Here is an 18,704-nt window from a genome sequence, read left to right on the forward strand (position 1 = left end):
AATGAAGTACACCCTCCTTTTTTAGTGAGATGAAGGCAACTCAAGGTTACAAATGATCCTTCCTCTGGACCGTTTTCTATACTGTGACAGAAGGACTTTCTAAACTGCAACTCTGATCCGGTCCCTCCTCTGCTCCACATCCTGTGTCAGTTCTCCATGGCTTCCCTACAGGGCCTCCATGCCCACTTCTCCAGGCTTCCCTCCCTCTGCGCCCTCCTACCACCCTGTGCTCTAGCTGCACACAGTTCCTCAGACAGCACTGCTGTGTCTCACCTCTTAGACTTTATCTGTGCTGCTCCCTCAACCAGGATGGCTTCTTTCACGTGCCCCAGTCCTCCCAGTTTTGGAAAAACTTGTCACATCTTTCAAGATTCAGTTCAAGATAACTTCAACTATGAACCTTTCCCTGACCTATCCATATGACCACTCCCTCCTTTGCTCACTCATTCCCACTAACATGATGCCTTACACTTGATACATTTACATGTTTACCTGTCTAAATTTTCCTCCTACATCCTGAGTCCTTTGATGTCAGAGACTGTATTTTATCCATTTATATGCCCAGCACTTATAAAAGCAATTGGTATAAGGGTTTTCTATTTTATGAATTGAATTTAACTGAATGTATTGAATGAATAATTTTATCTCTCCATAAATAATCTCCCTCTCCATCTGCCTCTCTGTCAACAGAAACATACATACACACCCCAGGAAGGAAGAAAGGAAAAAGAAAGCATCCAGGATGGAACAGTTTTTGGGATAGTTCCATGATCGGTAGGGCTGTCTGTCTTACCATTGATGTTCTGTGCCCAGGGACTGAAGGCAGAGGTGAGGGGCTATTTTCCCAGTGAGGAAAATCCAAGCAGGAGCTATTCTGAGAACCAGAACTTCCTGAGTCACTGTGCAGATGTCGCTTTTCAGACAACAATCTGGACAGAAAGCTGGCCTTGCGACTGCCCGGGCGAGATCTCTCTATCCAGACCCCACTCTCTCTCATGCTGCCTTCACTGTCTCTGCAGTGACTATGAAGATCTGTCAGAGGCTCACCTGAGGGTTCTGGGTCCTGGGACTGCTCCCAAGTTCCTATTGCATAGGATGGACAGTTTCTAGGAGCTGTAGTTGTACCTAGCCAGGACTGAGACATTGTATTCTGCAGGCCAAATGAAGACTGGTCTGATTGCTGTCCCAGGTGCTGATTTCCAGCACTGTCAGCCCAGGGACATGGGCTGTGAACATGGAGCTGTCCGATGTGCTGATCCTTCTCAGACCAGTCTTTTTTCCCATTGGAAGGGTCTACTTCAAGTTGCCTGGGCTGTGGGATTTGCCACATGGTTTTAGACTTTGGCACATTAACTCGAATGACTTGCTGTTGATTGTTAGCTTGAAGTGGAGAGATTGTTTCAGGCAAGGAAGAGCAAATCATACACTGCTGGGCCACCGAATATTTCTTCAAATGGAATGGAGGGCCTGTTTCATCCTCAATGCCCTCACCGCTGGATTTCTTATAAAGTGTCCTCATAATTTTTCTGATGCCCAGATGAAATATTTCCAGTATATTGAGTAACAAGGAAATGGCTGCAATGCTGTGCATAAAAAGCATGAAAATTGTCTTCTCAGTGGGCCTGGATACAAAGCAATCCACTGCATTGGGGCAAGGAGGTTGAGTGCATTTGTAAAGGGGGTGCATTTGAAATCCATAGAGAATATATTGGCCTATCATGAATCCTACTTCCAGCACAGATCTGGTCAAGATGTGTAAGACATAAGTACGCAGCAGACATCCTTTCAGAGGGACTTTATGGATCCTCTTCTGCTCCTCTAACCTCCTCAGTTCCCTATCTATTCTTTGCTGCTCCTCCAAGTCAAGCTCTGGATTCTCCATCTGGGCTCTAAGGTGTGACTTTTTCCTTTGTCTCTCTTTCTCAAAGGCCCTCAGCCTATAAAGTGCATGGCCCATATAGACCAAAGAAGGAGAAGACACAAAGATGATCTGTAAAACCCAGAATCTGATCAAAGAGATAGGGAATGCATCATCATAACAGATATTGTTGCAACCTGGCTGCCGGGTGTTGCAGTCAAATGCTGACTGTTCATCATCCCAGACATCCTCAGCAGCCACACGAAGTACCAGCATTCGGAAGATGAAGAGGATGGTCAGCCAGATTTTCCCCACTATGGTTGAGTGGGAGTGAACTTCCTCTAGGATGCCACCCAATAAGTTCCAATCCCCCATGGTTAAAGACTAATGTCTGAAATATACAGAAAACACTGAGGTTAATAGCACCCATGGTGGTAACATATAGACACAAGCTCAAAAATACAGCAGGTTCTTTTGTATGTCAGCAAAACTATGAAGGATATTCCAGCCCTAATATTTATAGCCCATGCTTAAAATAGGATATTTCCAAAGACATTAATTTTCGAAAAAACACTAAAGACCCCCCCACAATTTCACCACAGTTTACTTCTTCCTATTCTCTTTTACTCTCCCCCACACAGCTGCTTGTTATTCTAGTATACAAATAGGTCTCCATATTTGTACAATTCATTCTAATCGCACAATTGTATTCATTTTTCTATCCATATGAGATATTCTACTTACCATACATCTGACATGATCATAGGAGTCTCAATTCCTCAGGAAGTGTTCCCTACCCATCCCAAGTTGTAGTTATTTTTCCCTTTCCTGAATCCTCACAACACTATTATTAATATTATTCACCTGGGACTGTGCCTAAATGAGTTTTGTGATGGTTGTGGCTTATGTTCCCCTTCCTAGAAAGGTACACCCCTTGCAGATAGAGACTCTTTCTAAAGCATGTTGGTCATTGCACACAGAAGGCATCAATATATAATAGTGAATGGAATTGTCTTTTCACTTTAAAATTATGTTCCTTGACCCTATCACCAAAATAACCATCAACAGGCAAAATAAAGTAGATCCTCATGATATATTATCCAGGGCTTTCACTGCAAGACAAAGTATAGGTAAAGAAAATACAAATCAGTCAAGTAAATCCTCAGGAACTGGTTCATATCAGGGTAGCAGTAAAGATTAGGCAGACACAGAAACAATACCAGTAATAACACATAATTACATCCATTAAGCCACATCTGGAACATCATGTTTTCATGGAATTTTTGCTAACTTAGAAGAAAAGTGAATATAAACTGCTTATCTAGCAAGCTTAGGATCTGGGAAACAAGGTATAGCTGACATGAACAGGTTACTTGGTTTATCCTGAAAAACTAATGTTTTTCAAGATTCAATAAGGTTAAAATACTTAGAAGGTTAAAGCTTTCTAAGATATGGAAGACTTCCAGATAAGAAAGATACAGAGGAAAAATAGGAAATCATTATTAAGTTAAAATAGATAATGAGGCTGGATGTGGTGGCTCATGCCTATAATCCTAGCACTTTGGGAGGTTGAGGTGGGTGGATCACGAGTTCGAGGTGGGTGGTCAGGAGTTCGAGATCAGCCTGGTCAACATGGTGAACTCCCATCTTTACTGAAAATAGAAAAATTAGCTGGTGTGGTGGCACGCGCCTATAATCCCAGCTACTCAGGAGGTTGAGGCAGGAGAATCATTTGAACCCAGGGGGCAGAGATTGCAGTGATCCGTGAGCCGAGATCATGCCACTTCACTCCAGCCTGGGTGAAAGAACGAAACTCCATTAAAAAAAAAAATAGATAATGAAACAATTCTCCCCTTCCATAATTCATTCATTCAGTAATATTTGCTAATACCTTGCTATTGGCTGGGCACAGTGGCTCACGCCTGTAATCCCAACACTTTGGGAGGCTGAGGAGGGCAGATCACAAGGTCAGGAGATTGAAACCAGCCTGGTCAACATAGTGAAACCCCGTCTCTACTAAAAGTACCAAAATTAGCCAGGCATGGTGCTGTGTGCCTATAATCCCAGCTACTCAGGAGGCTGAAGCAGAATTGCTTGAACCTGGGAGGCGGAGGTTGCACTGAGCCAAGATCCTGCCACTGTACTCCAGTCTGGGTGATAGAGCAAGACTCCATCTCAAAAAAAATAAATAAAAATAAAATAAAATAAAATAAAATTAAATTAAATAAATCAAACCTTGCTATCACCTAGGCATTGTGCTAGATGCCAGGAATTCAATAACAAGCTATATTTGGTCCCAGACCTCACAGCACTTGATCACTAAGGACTCCCACTAACCTATAAAATGAATCAAGACTGATAATACAAAAATGAATATCAACCAAAAAAAACGAGAGAAAAACCTGGAATCCTTAGATTTTTTTCCAACTTATCTCCAAACACAACAATTGATTCCAGATGGAACAAAACATTAACTGTAAAAACATATTAAAATAAATTATAAAAGAATATGTTGTTTAATCTTGAAGTAGAGGGCTTTTTAAGCACATCAGTGCCAGAAATTATAATTAGAAAAAAATACAGATTCTAGCTGGGCATGGTGGCTCACTCCTGTAATCCCAGAACTTTGGGAGGTAGAGGCGGGAGGACTGCTTGAGCCCAGGAGTTGCAGACCAGGCTGGGAAATATAGTGAGGCCCCTGTCTCTACAAAAAATAAATGTAAAAAGTTGGCCAGGCATGATGGTGAGTGCCTGTAGTCCTAGCTACTAGGGAGGCTGACATGGGAGGATCACTTGAGCCCAGGGGTTTGAAGCTGCAGTGAGCCATAATGGCACTACTGCACTCTGGCCTGGGTGACAGAGTGAGACCCTTAGAAAGGAAGGAAGGAAGGAAAGAAGGAAGGAAGGAAGGAAGGAAGGAAGGAAGGAAGGAAGGAAGGAAGGAAGGAAGGAAGGAAAGAAGGAAGGAAGGAAGGAGGGAAGGAAAGAAAGAAAGAAAGAAAGAAAGAGAGAGAGAGAGAAAGAAAGAAAGAAAGAAAGAAAGAAAGAAAGAAAGAAAGAAAGAAAGAAAGAAAGAAAGAAAGAAAGAAAGAAAGAAAGAAAGAAAGAAAGAAAGAAAGAAAGAAAGAGCCGGGCGCAGTGGCTCAAGCCTGTAATCCCAGCACTTTGGGAGGCCGAGACGGGTGGATCACAAGGTCAGGAGATCGAGACCATCCTGGCTAACACGGTGAAACCCCGTCTCTACTAAAAAATACAAAAAACTAGCCGGGCGAGGTGGCGGGCGCCTGTAGTCCCAGCTACTCGGGAGGCTGAGGCAGGAGAATGGCGTGAACCCGGGAGGCGGAGCTTGCAGTGAGCTGAGATCCGGCCACTGCACTCCAGCCTGGGCGACAGAGCGAGACCCTGTCAAAAAAAAAAAAAAAGAAAGAAAGAAAGAAAGAAAGAAAGAAAGAAAGAAAGAAAGAAAGAAAGAAAGAAAGAAGGAAAGAAAGAAAGAAAAGATACAGATTCTACCAGCAAAACTGAACGGCAAAGGTGGAGATGTCCAGAAGGCATCTGGGTCTAGAGAACAACAACAACAAAAATGGTACAAACAGGAGATAAACATTAATGAATTATCATTGAATAGGTAGAGAGGATCACCCAGAGACAAAAAGAAAAAGTGAGACAATGACAGAACCCTGAGACTAACATAGGGGAAGAAAGAGTCTACAAATAAATATGAGAAATGGCCAAGGAGAGAGAGGAGGAAAACCATGAGGGTGTTGTCTCTGAAACCAAAGCCCAAAGCCAGAGTTTCAAGAAGGGGGATAGTTGACAACGTCAAATACACACACACACACACACACACCACTATATAAATAAATTTAATTTAATGGTGATATACCACGCTCAGGGATTGAAAATTGCAATATAGGTAAAGATGTCAATTCTCCCCAAATTAATCCAAAGATTCAGTGTGGAATTGCAAATCACTCAGTAAAATAAAACTCTGTAAATGTACATATATATCTACGCATGTGTATGTGAGATATATATGTATGTGATTTTATTGAGCATGGAGAAAAAAATGCAGAAAGATACACACCAGGAATTTAATATAGGTTACCTGAGGTCTGTTGAAGGTGATGAGAGTGGTTGGGAAGTTAAGGTGGAAAAAAGAGAGGCAAGAAAGAGAAAGGAAAGGAAAAAAGACTTCTAAGAAAGCATGAGTGATTTTTATCAAAAGTGTAGGTTTATGTACATTTTTACCTGTATGTACATATATAAAGAATTTTTTAATGAAATTGAAAAAGTGATAGATACCTCTCAGAATTTGGAAGAGGTATTAATGAGACTTTTATAATTTACTCTATATAGTTGTGAATTGTTTGAAATTCAAAAATTAAGAATGCAGTCATTTATATTACTTGCAAATAAAAATTAGATATTAAAATGAGGACTCAGACCTCATTAACCAAAAGCAATAACTTACTAAATTCTATCCTGTCTTAGAGTTTTGGTCTTTTCCCATAATTATTCCCATAAAACTTTCTCGTCATTATTCTTTATTTTAAAAAGAGATTTCCTCTGCAGGTAGAGATCTGGAAAAAAAAAAATAAATAAAGGATTCCTTTAGCACTTAAAAAAAACCTATAGCTTCTATTTTATATAAAAACCCTGAGATGGGAAAGCTAACTCGTGTCAATCTTACTCCTATTTGGCAGTACTAAACTATATAATACTGCTTTTTGCCACTCTCTCTTTAAAATGTGGAAATTATTATTTTTAAATAGCAAGGAAAACTGAGCTTAGCCTACATCAAAAAAAAAATACAATCTTATATACTAGAATACAAGACATTTTGTCCTTTAGACAACTAGTCTGTTTTCTAAAAATAACTACTTTTTACCATTAAATGAATGTGGGTCTTAGAACTATTACTGAATTTTCTTTTATTATCAAATACAAATCCAGCATATCCTATGTAAAAAGCTGATGGCCCTTTTCTGCATATTATTTCAGATCTTGTCTTTCTATCTCCACAAGGATTTTCTATAGATTTCTCATAAACAAGAAACTCCACATATTTACTACTTACCTTATGGGTGAACAAAAAAATCACGATTGGGTTCGCAGAACCTTAAAGTTGCACCGTGTGTGGCTCATTAGTGGAAAAATTGCTGCTGGTTGCAGATATAAAGGCTCTGATCAGGTGGCTGTGGGGCCCTAATCCAGAATGAGCACAGTTATTTTGATCAATGGAGTTTAACCTAGTCCTCCCCCAAGGTTCAAAATGTCCTCTGGTGCTTTGCAATTTTCTTACAGTATTTTTTTCTAATTGATATCAAGCTGGGACCTCTCCTGGTATATCATATTTGGAAATGAAACGTGAAACAAATGAGAATTTTCCTTTTGCGTTGGTGAATGCATACAGTGATTTATGTTTGGGTGCATTTCTTTCAGTCTGTTGATTGTTCTAGGAATCGATGCTCGTAGATCAATGAGTCATGTCCGATTTCATAAACAAGTGCCTGGGGTGAGTCTGGCCTCATAAATGCGGACAAATAATAATGGAGTGGCAATCAAACCTAAAGTCTTAGTGCAAATCATGACATGCTGAAAGAAGAAACATCTCAAAAAGAGAATAAACATTTTTAGGGTCGGGTGTGATGGTTCATGCCTATAATATCAGCACTTTGGGAGGCCAAGGCAGAAAGATTGCTTGAGGCCAGGAGTTGGAGACCAGCCTGAGTAACATAGTGAGACCCCCGTCGTTACCAAAAAAAATAAAAAAAATTAACAAGGTATTGTGGTGCATGCCTGTAGTCTTAGCTACTCAGGAGGCTGAGGAGGGAAGATAACGTTAACCCAGGAGTTCAAGGAGGCTGCAGTGCTATGATTGCACCACCGCATTCCAGCCTTGGTGACAGAGCAAGACTCTGTCTCAAAAAAAAAAAAAAAAAAAAAAAAGAGAGAGAAAGAAAAGAAAAAGAAAGAAAAGAAAAGAAAAAGGCCAGCACTTGGTGGCTCATGCCTGTAATTCCAGCACTTTGGGAGGCCTCAAGCAGATCGCTTGAGCCCAGGAGTCCGAGACTAGCCTGAACAACATTGCAAAACCCCATCTCTACAAAACAATACAAAATTAGCTGGGCATGGTGGTGTGCACCTGTAGTTCCAGCTACTCGGGAGGCTGAGGTGGAAGGATAGCTTGAACCCAGGAGGTGGAGGCTGCAGTGAGCCCAGATCGCGACACTGCACTCCAACCTGGGCAACAGAGCAAGACTCCATCTCAAAAAAAAAAAGAAAAGAAAAAAAGAAAAAGAAAAAAAAAATAAACCTCTCCTCCTCTTCTTCTTCTTCTTCTAAAGAAAAAAAAAAACCTCCTCTCCTCCTCTCTTCTCCTCCTCCTCCTCCTCCTCCTCCTCCTCCTCCTTCTTCTTCTTCCTCCTCCTCCTCCTCGTCCTCTTCCTCTTCCTTTTCTTCCCCCTTCCCCGGCCCCTCTCCCTCTCCCTCCTTCTCTTCCTCCTCCTTGGAAAAGGAGGTTTCCGAGAGGTGGTGCCGCCTCAGCGCTGCACAGCCTGCTCTCTAGTTGCAGCCACCCACGTGGTCAAGCGCTACAGGCCCCACCTTCCAGGATGGCTAGCGGCCGCCTGCCTCCCAGGCCCCAGCACAGGACACACGGGGTGCGAGGGCACACAGGGTGCGAGGGCACACGGGATGCGAGGGCACACAGCAGCCAGGCCTTTCACTGGGCCGCGAGCTGCCTCGAGGTGAACAGGTCCGTGGGGGCGGGAGGGTGTGCAGACATCCGGAGGCTGAGGGCCGCCCCTCAGAAGCTGGTGTTCATTGGGACTGGCTGTTGGCCGGAGTCGCTCCCCCGGCTCCCTTCTCCGGGAGGGATTTCACGTGGATCTGGTTGCGCAGCACAGCGACCCTCACCATCCGGCCTTGGGCGCTGTGCTGAAACTACAGCGATTCGCAGAGACTTCTCGAAGGTGGTGCTTGCGCTGATCCACATCCTCCCGGATTTGCTGCCTCAGCTCACCCTCCTGCGCTGCCACCGCTGGGCTGAGGGCGTGGCCATCCTGTGTGTGTTGAGGGCGCAGTTGCGAATCTAGGCGTACAGGGTCCTGACGGTGGGGAGGTGGGGGAGTGGGGGTGGGGGAGGTACACATGTCCGAGAGCAGGTTGTCCTACATTTCCTCCTTTTTTGTTTTTTTGGAGACAGAGTCTCGCTTTGTCTCCCAGGCTGCAATGCCGCGGCGCGATCTCGGCTGACTGCAACCTCTGCCTCCCAGGCTCAGGCAATTTTGCCTCGGCCTCCCGAGTAGCTGGGATTACAGGCGGGCACCACCACAACCGGCTACTTTTTGTATTTTTTAGTAGAGACGGGATTTTGCCATGTTGACCCAACTGGTCTCAAACTTCTGGCCTCAAGACTCAAGGTGGCCACATCGTCCAGCATCTTCAGACACGAGGCACACTTGGACTCGTGGAATTTGAAGACGAGGTCTCCAACCTGCGGCTCTAACTCCAAGAACAACTTGAAGGAGCTGCTGGAGATGAGGTTGCGCTGCAGCTCCTGCTGGTCGAAGGTGGCCAAGGCGCACAGGCCCCCAAAGACGGCCTCGTTGCTGGGGGACAGCAGCTCGGAGACGTCACAGTGATCAAACCGAGCCAGCAGGAAGCATTTGGCAGCCTTCTTGTACTTCCTCACGGCCAGCTCCGCCAAGCCTGCAGCGCATGGGAGTTCAGTGAGGACCGCCTGCGCCTGGTTGGTTGCCCCGCTGTCCTCACTACTCGGCAATCTGCAGGATGGACTCGGCCTTGCAGACGCGGCTCAGCACGTAAGGCCAATGTTGCAAGTAGACGCTGACCTTGAAGACATTGAGGACATGTTGATGGCGTGCTTGGCGCTGCTGCAGTAGCCTCAGGCCGTGAGTGACACTTGAGGGCATTGCTGAATCATCGTGGCCACGCCTGCTGCGCTCCTTGGTGGAGTTGCCCTTGTAGTTCTTCAGGTCTGCGTCCGGCTTCTCCAGCTTCAGCAGGGCCTCCTTCTGAGTGGCCTCCACCCAGGCCGTGTCCAGGGGCAGAGGGGCTCCACGCCACTTTCGGGGATGGCGTCAGGTGAGTTCCGCAGATTCCTGGTGGCCTCCAAGAGCTTCCGGTGGACCTCTTCGTACAGGTCCACGTTAAAGATTATCTGCAGGAAGGAGAGTGCCATCTTCAGGGCCTCTGCCCGCAGCAAGGGGCAATAGTCAGCCAGCAATAAACTGCAGCGGCTCGGTGCGCATCCGGCAGCTGCAGCTGCCAACGCACTGCTCCAGTTCCAGGGTGGGGTCCACCAAGTAGTTGACGTCGGGTGCATTCTGCAGGTCCTCCGGGGGATCCTTGTCGACTTGCATGGGCACCACGGCCGCCTCTTTAGAGCAGCGTACAGGACGACAAGCTGGCCCTCAAGATTAAGTTCCTGGCCGTGCGGGGCAGGAGGTCACACCTACAGCAAATTTTATTGTGTGTGTGTGTGTTTTTAATGAAGTGGAGTCTTCCTCTGTCACTCAGGCTGGGGTGCAGTGGCGCTCACTGCAACCTCTGCCTCCCGGGTTCAAGCGATTATCCTGCCTCAGCCTCCTGAGTAGCTGGGATTACAAGCATGCGCCACCACGCCCGGCTAATTTTTGTATTTTTAGTAGAGACGGGGTTTCACCATGTTGGCCAGACTGCTCTCGAACTCCTGGCCTCAAGTGATGTGCCCTCCTCAGCCTCCCAAAATGCTGGGATTACAGCCATGAGCCACCGCGCGGAGCCCCTACTGCAAATTAAGCACCTGAACCATCAGCGGCATCTTGCACCTGCCCCGCCACAGCATGCCGTCCATTTCTGTGCCAATAGTCTATTATTATTATTATTATTATTATTATTATTATTATTATTTTAAAGATAGGGTCTTGCTCTGTTGCCCAAGCTGGACTCCAACTCCTGGGCTCAAGTGATCCTCTTACCTCAGCCTCCTGAGTAGCTGGGACTACAGGTGTGTGTCACCATTCTTGTTGTAGCAATACTCTATTAGGTCAAAACAAACGACTCAAGAAAGTATTTTTCTTTTTAAATAGAGAATCCGGAAGCCAATAGTAACCTTAGAAACCTAGGTCTGATTTTTTAGAGAAAGAATGAGAATTCCAGAGAGGTCAAACGACTTGCCCAATGCTGATAGACCAGGTCTCCAAACTCTCAGTGTGCAGCATCTTTCACTAATCACATCTCAAGCATATAATCTTCTTGCCATCTTAGAGGTGTTGACTGCAAGGGCATCACTAGAATCCAATGAGGGTTTCAGATCACGGCTCTGAGGCACATTTCTAAGCTTGCTCTTTTCCATATAAAATGTAGAAGTGCTTAAAATTACTGATAGTTCATCGTTATCATCTGCCTATTCTATTTTTGGTCATTTAGTTTTTAAAAAAGGATGATAATGAAAGGTAGACAGGTGACATTAAACTTTCACTAGCCTGGCACATCAGCCCAAAGTACAAATTATCTGTCAGAATTAACTAGAGGTAAAAACATATGCTGTATTAATAACTGTATTTGTACAGTATTAGGTAAAAAGTCACCTGAAAAGTAACAGATGTAATATCTTGAATGCATTTATCAGAGTCAGAATATTAAACATCGATAAGCAAAGGATGCATGTGTAATCTCTCAGAGAACAATAAAGTTAAGAGAGGTAAAATTGAATTAAAAGTAGTCAACCTAAAAGAAATTAAAGAAGAGGAGAGGAATTAACACAGAGGAGATAGGACATAATAGAGGAAAGAGTTGGATGGAAGATTTAAATTCCCCCACAGAAAAACAATACTTCATCCTTAGGACAATTGCAGAGATTAGTGCCTCCATTAAAGTCTTGAAAGGGGCCAAGCACAGTGGCCCCTTTCAAAGGGCCAGCACTTTGGAAGGCTGAGTTGGGTGGATCACTCGAGGCCAGGAGTTCGAGACGAGCCTGGGCAACATGGTGAAACCCATCTCTACTAAAAATACAAAACATAGCCACATGTGGTGGCACATGCCTGTAATTCCAGCTACTTGGGTTGGCTGAGACACGAAAATTGCTTGAACCCGGGAAGCAGAGGTTGCAGTGAGCCAAGGTCACACCATTACACTCCAGCCTGGGGCCTGGGCAAGAGTGAGACCCTGTCTCAAAAAAAAAAAGACACTAAAGGTGCAGCATGGTACTACCTATCTCATCCTTTGTACAGAAAAAGAATAATAGATCTTAGAAAATTATCACCTTAATCATGCACTGACTCCAATTGCAGTTACTGCTCCAGATGTGGTATCTTTAATGGAAGAAATCTAATTTGTCTTGTTACACAGTACGCAGCCATTCACATGGCAAATACTTTTTCTCTATATCGATTTGCAAATATTAACAGAAGTCATTTGCCTTAAAAAAGAACAAAGTGAATGAACTGTCTTAACATAAATTTCTTTTTTTTTTTTTTTTTTTTTTTTTTTTTGAGACGGAGTCTCACTCTGTCACCCAGGCTGGAGTGCAGTGGCCGGATCTCAGCTCACTGCAAGCTCCGCCTCCCGGGTTCACGCCATTCTCCTGCCTCAGCCTCCCGAGTAGCTGGGACTACAGGCGCCTGCCACCTCGCCCGGCTAAGTTTTTGTATTTTTAGTAGAGACGGGGTTTCACTGTGTTAGCCAGGATGGTCTCGATCTCCTGACCTCGTGATCCGCCCGTCTCGGCCTCCCAAAGTGCTGGGATTACAGGCTTGAGCCACCGCGCCCGGCCAACATAAATTTCAAAAATATTCTTAGTGACTGGGCACAGTAGCTCACACCTGTAATCCCAGCAATTTGGGAGGCCGAGGCGGGTGGATCACCCGAGGTCGGGAGTTCAAGACCAGCCTGACCAACATGGTGAACCCCCATCTCTACTAAAAATTTTAAAAAATTAGCCAGGCGTGGTGGCACATGTCTGTAATCCCAGCTACTTGGGAGGTTGAGGCAGGAGAATTGGTTGAACCTCGGAGGTGGAGGTTGCAGTGAGCCCAGATCGCACACACTCTAGCCTGGGCAACAAGAGCAAAACTCCATTTGAAAAAAAAAAAAAACTGAGTGAATAAAGGAAATCACAGAACAATACATACATTGGAATACTCTCATAAATTTAAAACTCTCAAATAATTCTATATGTCGTTTATAGAAATACATATTTTTATGAAATATATATATATGTATTTTTTTTTAATTCTAAGCTTCCATGAGCTGAGCAGGCCTGACATCTGAGAATGGTTCCTTTCTTGATTTTTATAAGGCCCTCGAGTGTTAAAATGTATGCTGCCAACCTCCAACAATTTGCTTTTATCTGGCAGGGTCAACAATACATCTTTCACCATCTTGCCTGAGGGCTACATCAATTTTCCTGTTCGCTGCCATAATCTAGACCACAGAGGTCTAGATGATCTTGATATCCCCCGGAATACCATACTGGGTTACTACATTGATAACTTATGCTGATTAGACCTGATGAGCAAGAGAAAAGTACCGTAGATGTTTTAGTAAGAAGACAAATGCAGGCCACAGGGTAGAATACAAGCCCCACAAAAATTAAGGGACCTGCCACTTCAGCAAAGTTTCTAGAGATCCAGTCCTCCCCAAGTGAAAGTAGTTTCTTTTTTTTTTTTTTTTTTTTTTTTTTTGAGACGGAGTCTTGCTCTGTCACCCAGGCTGGAGTGCAGTGGCCGGATCTCAGCTCACTGCAAGCTCCGCCTCCCGGGTTTACGCCATTCTCCTGCCTCAGCCTCCCGAGTAGCTGGGACTACAGGCGCCCGCCACCTCGCCCGGCTATTTTTTTGTATTTTTTTAGTAGAGACGGGGTTTCACCGTGTTAGCCGGGATCGTCTCTCGATCTCCTGACCTCGTGATCCGCCCGTCTCGGCCTCCCAAAGTGCTGGGATTACAGGCTTGAGCCACCGCGCCCGGCCGTGAAAGTAGTTTCTATCCCTTGCACTGCAACTACCACTATCACCAACACCAAAAAAAAAAAAAAAAAAAAAAGGTGCAAGGCTTGATAAGCCTTTGTGAATTATGGAGGTCATTTGATATGCTACTCTGGTCCATTAAATGAGTAACCTGTAAGGCTGTGAGTTTTACTGAGAAACAGAGAAAGAAAAAGCTCTGCAGTAAGTTCAGGCTGCAGTTCAAGAGTGTGCAAAATCCCAGCAAATTCGATGAACTCAAAGAAACTTTAGCTAATAAATATGTGATATGGTTTGACTATGTCCCCACACAAATCTCACCTTGTATTGTAATAATCTCCAGGTGTCAAGGGTGGGGCCATGTGGAGATAATTTAATCATGGGATGGTTTCCCACATAGTGTTCTCGTGGTACTTAATAAGTCTCATGAGATATAATGGTGTTATAAATGGGAGTTCCCCTGCACAAACTCTCTTGCCTGCCACCATGATTGTGAGGCCTCCCCAGTCATATGGAGCTGTGAGTCCACTAAACCTCTTTTTCTTTATAAATTACCCAGTCTTGGGTATATCTTTATCAGCAGATATGAGAACTGACTAATACGATATGTCACATGGAGGCTCTAGCAAGCCTCAATAAAAGAATCACAGTGCAGAGCTTCAGCGTTCTGGAGCATAGCTATGCGCTGTTAGAGACTGAATGCCTGACCATGGTACATAAAGTGACCAGGTGACCTGAGATATCCAGAATGAAGTGGGTATTATCTGACCCATGCCACCATAAGGTTGGGCACACACAGCAGCAATACGTCAATAAGTGTAAATGTTATATACAACATCAGACTGAAGCAGATCTGGAAGGTGTATTAGTTACATAAGCAGACTCCTCTGATACCCAATACTGTACCTGCTTCTTTTCTCACTCAGTCAACACCTAGAGCCTCAGGTGAAGTTCCTTATGACCAGTTAACTGAGGAGGAGAAAAAATATTTGGGCCTATTTTCCAGATGTTTCTGACTGATGTACCAGCAAAGGCCAGAAATAGACTGTTGCAATGTTACAACGCTAACCAGGAGACAATGATGAAGGGAAATTCTCCTGGGGGGTAAAACTTTGAGCAGCATGTATGATTGTCTTCTTCAACTGGAGTGGGAGAGGGCCAGACATAAGATGTATATTCAAGGGAAGTGGTTAAAGGTTTGGCTGGATGGTTTAAGACTTGGAAAAAACAAAATGTGACAAGGTCTAAGAAAAAGGTATCGTGAAGGGGCTTCTAGGATTAGAGACAAAATGTGAAGACATTTGTGTTTTATGTCAGTGTTCACCAAAGACACCTACTGTAGAAGAGAATCTCAATGAGATGAACAACATAATACATTCTGGGGATGTCAGTCTTGTCTTTCCCTTGCAAATCCAGTGCTTGCTCAATGGACCCATATACAAAATCACCATGGTGGTGAGAAAGAAGGCGATGGGCTCAGCGACATGGACTTTGACTCACCAAAACTGACCTGGGGCCTCCATTGTGGAGGGCTTAATATGTCAAGAACAAAGTCAAAGTTAAGTCCCAATATGGACTAGCCACCTACCTACTAGCAGGTTTCTTACATCAGACTGACCTTATCCATGGAGGGGAATGTAATTTGTTCTCATTAGGAGAGACATATTCTTCAGCATGGATTTACCTCCCTGACCTTAATGCTTTTGTCAGCACCACAAGCACAGCCAAACGGAATACTTATTCACCATTATGGCATTGTATACATTTTCTGTTCAAGAAACAGATTTCACAGGAGAAGCTCAGCAATGGGCTTATGCTCACGTAACTTTTCAAGAATTTAAAAAGAGGGAACACATTCCAATTCATTTTATGAAGTTAGCATAATAACTTGGATACCAAAACCTTACAAGACATTAAGAAAGAAAAAAACGTAAGCCAATCTCACACACAAAAAAACAACAGAATATCCTAAACAAACATTAGTATAGTAAACTAAATCCAACAATATATTTTAAAAGGATATAATATATTAATAATTTAAAGTTGGGTTTATTGTGTTGACAAGGAGTTTTAAGAAAAAATGAAATAAAAATAAAGTTAAGTTTATTCTGAAACTGCAAGATTTAATTTTTTTGATGATTTATTTTACCACACTTAATAAAGGAGAAAATAAATAAAGGAGGAATTTTTTTTTTTTATATGGAATCTCACTCTGTCACCCAGGCTAGAGTACAGTGGTACAATTTCAGCTCACTGCAACCTCTGCCTCCCAGGTTCAAGGGATTCTCCAGCCTCAGCCTCCCAAGGAGCTGGGATTACAGGTGTGTGCCACCATGCCCAGCTAATTTTTGTATTTTTCGTAGAGACAGAGTTTCACCATATTGGTCAGGCTGGTCTCGAACTCCTGACCTCAAGTGATGCATCTGCCTTGGCCTCCCAAAGTGCTGGGATTACAGGCGTGAGCCACCGCGCCCAGCCTGGAAAGAAACTTTTGTAAGCTGATAAACAGTACACATTTTTTCCTTTTTTTTTTTTCTGAGACAGGGTCTCACACTCTCTCCCAGGCTGGAGTGCACTGGCACAATCATGGCTCACTGGAGCCTTGACTTCCCAAGCCCAAGCAATCCTCCCACTTCAACCTCCTGAGTAGCTGGGACCACAGGAGTGTGCCACCACACACTGGCACCACCACATCTGGCTAATTTTTTTTTTTTTTTTTTTTTTTTTTTTTGTAGGACAGATTCCCACTATGTTGCCCAGGCTGGTCTTGAACTCCTGGGTTCAAGCGATCATCCTGCCTTGGCCTCCCGAAGTGCTGGGATTACAGGCATGAGCCAGTGCACGCTGCCCAGCTTTGTGTTCTTGATGTAGAAGCTGGTAAAAAGGAAAAATACATTAAATAAATTAGTAAATAAAAGCAAGCAGGTGCCCAAATATGAATACCTGTGTTTATAATACTCCAGAGTAGCTTAAATGTGGAAACAACCCAAATGTCCACTGAATGGTTAAATAAAAAGTGGTAGGCTGGGCACGGTGGCTCACACCTGTAATCCCAACACTTTGGGAGGCTAGGAGGGGGATTGCTTCAGCTCAGGAGTTCGAGACCAACCTGGGCAACACCGCAAAACCTTGTCTCTACAAAATATACAAAAATTAGCTGGGTATAGTGGTGTGCGCCTGCAGTCCCAGATACTTGGGAGGCTGAGGTGAAAGGACCACTTGAGCCCAAGAGGTCGAGGCTGCAGTGACCAGTGACTGCACCATTGCACTCTAGCCTGGGCAACAAAGTGAGACCTTGTCTCAAAAAAGAAAGTAAATAAATAAATAATAAAATAAAATAGGCCAGACATGGTGGCTCATGCCTATAATCTCAGTGCTTTGGGAGGCCAAGGTGGGTGGATCACTTGAGGCCAGGAGTTCGAGACCAGCCTGGATAACATGGTGAAACACCGTCTCTACTAAAAATACAAAAAAAAGTCTGGGTGCAGTGGCTCATGCCTGTAATCCCAGCACTTTGGGAGTCTGAGGTGGGAGGATCACCTGAGGTCAGGAGTTTGAGACCAGCCTGGCCAACATGGAGAAACCCCGTCTCTGCTAAAAATACAAAAAAAATTAGCCAGGTGTGGTGGCAGGTGCCTGTAATCCCAGCTACTTGGGAGGCTGAGGCAGGAGAATCAGTTGAACCCAGGAGGTGGTGTTTGCAGTGAGCTGAGATCACGCCATTGTACTCCAGTCTGGGCCACAAGAGTGAAAGTCCATCTCAAGCAATTCTCCTGCCTCAGCCTCCCGAGTAGCTGGGACTACAGGCGCCCACCACCATGCCCAGCTAATTTTTCGTTTTTGTATTTTTAGTAGAGACAGGGTTTCACCGTGTTAGCCAGGATGGTCTCGATCTCCTGACCTCGTGATCTGCCCGCCTTGGCCTCCCAAAGTGCTGGAATTACAGGCATGAGCCACTGCGCCCGGCCAATGGCATTATTTCTAACAGTTCCGAACTAGAACACAAATGTCTACGACAGTAGGATAGATAAATTGTGGTTCAATTGAAATATATACAGCAGTGAGAAAGAATTTACTATTGCTATACTCAACACAGGCATGAACCTCACATACTGATTAATGAAATAAGCCAAATAGTATCTACAGTTATAATTTCATTTGGAAGTTCAAAGACAAGCAAAACTAATCTATGATAATATAAATCAGAAATAGTGTTCTGATAATGTTTGTCCGTAGGGAGAAGGAAGGACTATTACTAGGAATGGGGGGCACTCTGAAGGGCTGGTAATGTTCTAATTCTTGTTCCGGGTGCTGTTACACAAGTGTTCATCTTGGTGAAAACTCTATTTCTTTCATGTACTTTTCTATGTGAATGCTATACCTCAATTTTAAGTTTGACATTTTTATGTCAATACCTTCTTTCTAACAAGGCAAGAACTGTAACACTTGTATGCTTTCTTGATCTCCTCTACTTGCCATTATGTTGTTACTGTCTAAAATTATAATTCTGGTTTATTGCTTTCTAAAAAATTCTTTCTCCCCCTATACACATGTTACCAAGGTATCTGAACACTGTTATCCCCATAGCTTTTGTAGTATCTTCTAGACTTTTTGTTGAGTATGTTTTTCCAAACTTTTTCAATGTGAATCATTGGCAAATCTTTTTCTTTTCTTGAGATAGAGTCTCACTCTGTCACCAGGCTGCAGTGCAGTGGCCCGATCTTGGCTCACTGCAATCTCTGCCTCCTGGGTTCAAGCAATTCTCCTGCCTCAGCCTCCCGAGTAGCTGGGATTACAGGCGTGCGCCACCACACCCAGTTAATTTTTGTATTTTTAGTAGAGACAGGGTTTCACCATGTCAGCCAGGTTGGTCT

At 44.0% G+C, this 18,704-nt stretch overlaps 1 protein-coding gene and 1 pseudogene across 1 annotated transcript; both read right to left on the reverse strand.

The window, feature by feature from the left end:
- Window positions 1-601: 601 nt before the first annotated feature.
- Window positions 602-2,233, reverse strand: GJA10 (gap junction protein alpha 10). Its single transcript, NM_001193951.2, is given in 1 exon segment — window positions 602-2,233. A coding segment is annotated over 1 exon segment (1,632 nt).
- A 4,772-nt stretch (window positions 2,234-7,005) lies between these two features.
- Window positions 7,006-10,291, reverse strand: LOC100424808 (COP9 signalosome complex subunit 1-like; annotated as a pseudogene).
- Window positions 10,292-18,704: the final 8,413 nt, after the last annotated feature.

This window comes from Macaca mulatta, chromosome 4 (assembly GCF_049350105.2).
Source record: "Macaca mulatta isolate MMU2019108-1 chromosome 4, T2T-MMU8v2.0, whole genome shotgun sequence".
Classification (NCBI taxonomy): domain Eukaryota; kingdom Metazoa; phylum Chordata; class Mammalia; order Primates; family Cercopithecidae; genus Macaca; species Macaca mulatta.